Here is a 2,634-nt window from a genome sequence, read left to right on the forward strand (position 1 = left end):
GGCTGGTGGCCAGATGGGCTGGGAGTTCTCCAGAAAAGGAGGCTCCCCCAGCTCTCTGGGCAGCCTGTCCCGGGGCTGAGTCACAGGGTGGGGGTTGGCAGGGACCTCTGGAGACCCTCCAGCCCAACCTCCCGTAGAGCAAGGTCACCTCCAGCAGGTCCCACAGGACCATGTCCCAGCCCTCCCCCAGGGATGCCCTACCCACCCCAACCCATCAGGTGTTCAGACACCAGAAGACCCCTCAAAATGCCCATTATTTTTTTTTTTTGGGGGGGGGGTGTTATTTTCCAGGCTCAGGCTCCACCAGCACCTCCAGGCTCCGTTTGGTCAACGGGTTGAGCGCCTGCAGCGGGAGGGTGGAGGTCTTCTACAACAACCAGTGGGGGACAGTCTGTGATGACAACTGGGACCTGAAGGATGCAGCCGTGGTCTGCAGGCAGCTGGGCTGTGGGGGGGCCCTCCTGGCCCCCGGCTCTGCCCACTTTGGATGGGGAACAGGTCGCATCTGGTTGGACGACGTGAGCTGCACGGGGCAGGAGACTGACTTCTCCCACTGCCCCACCAAGATGCTGGGGGTCCACAACTGCCACCACGGGGAGGACGCTGGGGTGGTGTGTGCAGGTGAGAACATCCCACCCAGGTGGTCATCTCTGGGATGGAGACGTTGTGGACAGGGCTGGGGGAGGAGCTCTCTTGCAGCCCTCACCCCAGGGGTAACTCCAGGACCTTCAGCTCAGGGTCAAGGGGAAGGTCCTGCATCTGGGCAACATCCCAGGGTCAGTACAGGGGAACCTTAGAGCAGCTTCCAGTGCCTGAAGGGGCTCCAGGAAAGCTGGGGAGGGACTTGGGACAAGGTCATGGAGTGATGGGACAAGGGGTGATGGGTCCAAACTGACAAAAGGGACATTTAGGTTGGACATTGGGAGGAAATTCTTCACCCTCAGGCTGGGGAGAGCCTGGCCCAGGCTGCCCAGGGAAGCTGTGGCTGCCCCATCCCTGGGGATGTTGAAGGGCAGGTTGGATGGGGCTTGGAGCAGCCTGGGCTGGTGGGAGGTGTCCCTGCCCATGCAGGGGGGTGGATCTAGATGGTCTTTCATAGGATCCCAGAATGGTTTGGGTTGGAAGGGACCTTAAAGATCATCCAGATCCAACCTCCAAGCCCCATTCAACCTGCCCTTGGACACTTCCAGGGATGAGGCAGCCCCAGCCTCCCTGGGCAAACCATTCACGTGTCTCACCACCTTCATGGTGAAGAATTTCCTCCTAATTCCTGATCCTTTTCCACCTTGAAGACATCACCCCTTGTCCCATCACTCCATGTCCTTGCCAAAAGTCCCTTTAAATGTCCCTTCCCACCCAAACCCTGCAGTTTGGTGTTACCTCCAAGGATTTTGTCCCCCCAAATCACACCAGTCCCTTTCCTCCTCTAAGCCACCTGTCCCCTCAATGTTGTCCCAACCCTGGAAGCACCCTGGATGCTCCAGGTGGGCTCCAGAGGTTCAGGGAGGTCAGGGTTGCCCTGCAACAACCCCCACCTCCTTCTCCACCTCTCCAGAACCAGGTAACTCCAGCTCAGCCGACTTGAGGTTGGTGAACGGTCCCCACCGCTGTGCTGGGAGGGTTGAGGTTCTCCACGACCACCAGTGGGGGACAGTTTGTGACGATGGATGGACCCTGAACCACGCCAGGGTGGTCTGCAGGCAGCTGGGCTGTGGCAGGGCCGAGGCAGCTCCTGGGAGGGCTCACTTTGGCCAGGGGACAGGACGCATCTGGTTGGACGACGTGGCCTGTGCTGGGAGTGAGGACACCCTCTCCCAGTGCCCAGCCCGTCCCTGGGGACAGGGGAACTGCAACCACGGAGAAGATGCCGGTGTCATCTGCTCAGGTACGTCCTGGTCCTGCAAGATGGGGTGTCCACCTTGGTTCTTCTTGCCTCTGGGGTGATGCTGCAGTTGGATGGTCAAGCTCTTCCCTGGGGTGGGGTCACCAGCCCTGGAAGGGGCTCAGGAAACATGTGGTACCTCAAGGAAGGGTCTGGTGGGTGTGAGGGGTTTTTTAGGGGGGTTGTGGGGGTCTTTTTTGGGGGTTCCTTGGTGTTGGTTTTGTGGGGTGTGTGGTGGGATGGTTGTGTTGTTGTTGTCCTCCTTTCCCCTGGGTGGATGGTTGGACTCAATGATCTCTTGCTTGGTGTTGGTTTTGGGTGGGATGGTTGTGTTGTTGTTGTCCTCCTTTCCCCTGGGTGGATGGTTGGACTCAATGATCTCTTGCTTGGTGTTGGTTTTGTGGGGTGTGTGGTGGGATGGTTGTGTTGTTGTTGTCTTCTTCCTTCCCTTGGGTGGATGGTTGGACTCAATGATCTCTTGCTTAGTATTGGTTTTGGGTGGGATGATTGTGTTGTTGTCGTCCTCCTTTCTCCTGGGTGGATGGTTGGACTCGATGATCTCCGAGGTCTTTCCAACCATGAAGATGATTCCACAGGGAGGTTCTTCCACCCCAGCCACGGGCACCTCATGTGTGTGTGTGTGTGTGTGTGTGTCTCCCCCAAGCCCCTCATCACATTTCTGAGGTGCTTCCAGAGCCTGGTGGGACCAACACGTCGACCCTGCGGCTGGTGGAGGGTCCCCAGGGCTGAGC

At 58.6% G+C, this 2,634-nt stretch overlaps 1 protein-coding gene across 1 annotated transcript in view; it reads left to right on the forward strand.

Moving 5' to 3' along the window:
- DMBT1 (deleted in malignant brain tumors 1) overlaps positions 1-2,634 on the forward strand; it is a 34,725-nt gene that overhangs the window by 10,123 nt on the left and 21,968 nt on the right. Inside the window, exons 10-11 of the mRNA XM_010001779.1 lie at positions 298-621; positions 1,562-1,885. Coding sequence (XP_010000081.1) covers positions 298-621; positions 1,562-1,885 — 648 coding nt within the window. The remainder of the gene's footprint in view (positions 1-297; positions 622-1,561; positions 1,886-2,634) is intronic.

Source organism: Chaetura pelagica, unplaced genomic scaffold, assembly GCF_000747805.2.
Source record: "Chaetura pelagica isolate M959 unplaced genomic scaffold, ChaPel_1.0 scaffold597, whole genome shotgun sequence".
Taxonomy (NCBI): Eukaryota; Metazoa; Chordata; class Aves; order Apodiformes; family Apodidae; genus Chaetura; species Chaetura pelagica.